Source organism: Nannobrachium achirus (assembly GCF_963921795.1).
Source record: "Nannobrachium achirus genome assembly, chromosome: 9".
Classification (NCBI taxonomy): domain Eukaryota; kingdom Metazoa; phylum Chordata; class Actinopteri; order Myctophiformes; family Myctophidae; genus Nannobrachium; species Nannobrachium achirus.
Window position 1 is genome coordinate 19302259 of NC_137818.1, and position 1265 is coordinate 19303523.

Consider the following 1265-nt stretch of genomic DNA (forward strand, 5'->3'; position numbering starts at 1 on the left):
CACACACACACACACACACACACACACACACACACACACACACACACACACACACACACACACACACACACACACACACACACACACACACACACACACACACACACCCTCCATCTAAAATGACCCGCACGCACGCACGCACACGCACCCACCCACACACACACACACACACAAACACACAACCACACACACACACACACACACACAGACACACACACACGCACAGACTGTTATCTAAAAGCCATCCTCTGTCTGTAAGGTGAGTCCATGTCGTTACAGTACATGTTCAGCAGAGGGCAGGCTCCACCATGGCCTGACTGACTGGGGACTCCTTAAAAAGCCTCCGCAGACCTCACTGTCATTCCCCAGTCCGTTCGTCCTTCCGTCCGTCCATCCGTAGCGTCCCGTCCGTCCGTCCGTCCGTCCGTCCGTCCGTCCATCACAAAGAGTCTTTATCCTTCGTTCTTGGTTCTTCCTGGGTTTTTTTTTCCCTTTCGCTCCGTCTTCATGTCGTCATGACCTCACAGTGCCGACACCTTCACAATGTTCTGAGGGGCGGGGGCGGGGGAGGGGGGCGGGTGGTGGTGGTGGTGGGGGTTGTCTCCCTCCGGGGTGGTGGCGGGCGGCGTGGGGATGCTGATGATGGCCGTGGTGATCTGACCGCCGCCGCCCTGGCAGTTGTGAGGCGACGCGTTGTCGTCCATGCGACTGTTGAGACTGGAGCGACTGCGGGCGGGAGAGAACGAGAGAGAGTGAGTGAGAGACACAGACACAGACCAGTGGTAGTAGTTATTGCGACCGAAGGTCGCAGTTAAGTATGTAAACCGCCACATCCTGTCAGTACAGTTGGTCCGTCAGCGATTCCGTAACACCTCAATGCCTATAGCTGACCTCAGTGCCTATGGCTGACCTGCCCATATATGGAAGCTGACCTGCCCATATATGGAAGCTGACCTGCCCATATATGGAGCAGAGCTACCTAAGAGGGAATAAAATATGGAGATAAGAGGTTTCTGCCCCGACAGCGACGATATATACTGTAAAACTACAGGCACCCCATCTTTACCTGGTGTTGAGCGGGTGGATGTGGATGGTGCTGAGCTCCTGCAGGCCGTGTGGGTGTGTGTGCGGGTGCAGGTAGTTGGGCGGGGCCAGGGCGCTGGCGTTGGATAAGGAGGCGTGGTGCTTCTTGCTGCGCCGGGTGCAGCAGGTGCCCGTCACGCCCTCCCCGCTGGACAGGGAGGGGCTTCTGGACGAGTAGTTGT

General features: G+C 56.9%; 1 protein-coding gene across 1 annotated transcript in view; it reads right to left on the bottom strand.

Moving 5' to 3' along the window:
- Positions 1-521: 521 nt before the first annotated feature.
- Positions 522-1265, bottom strand: part of kcnd3 (potassium voltage-gated channel, Shal-related subfamily, member 3) — a gene marked incomplete at both ends in the record, with an annotated part of 260216 nt that continues 259472 nt past the window's right edge. Inside the window, 2 exons of the mRNA XM_080732609.1 lie at positions 522-726; positions 1067-1265. The exon at positions 1067-1265 is cut by the window's right edge and continues 58 nt beyond it. Coding sequence (XP_080588735.1) covers positions 522-726; positions 1067-1265 — 404 coding nt within the window. The remainder of the gene's footprint in view (positions 727-1066) is intronic.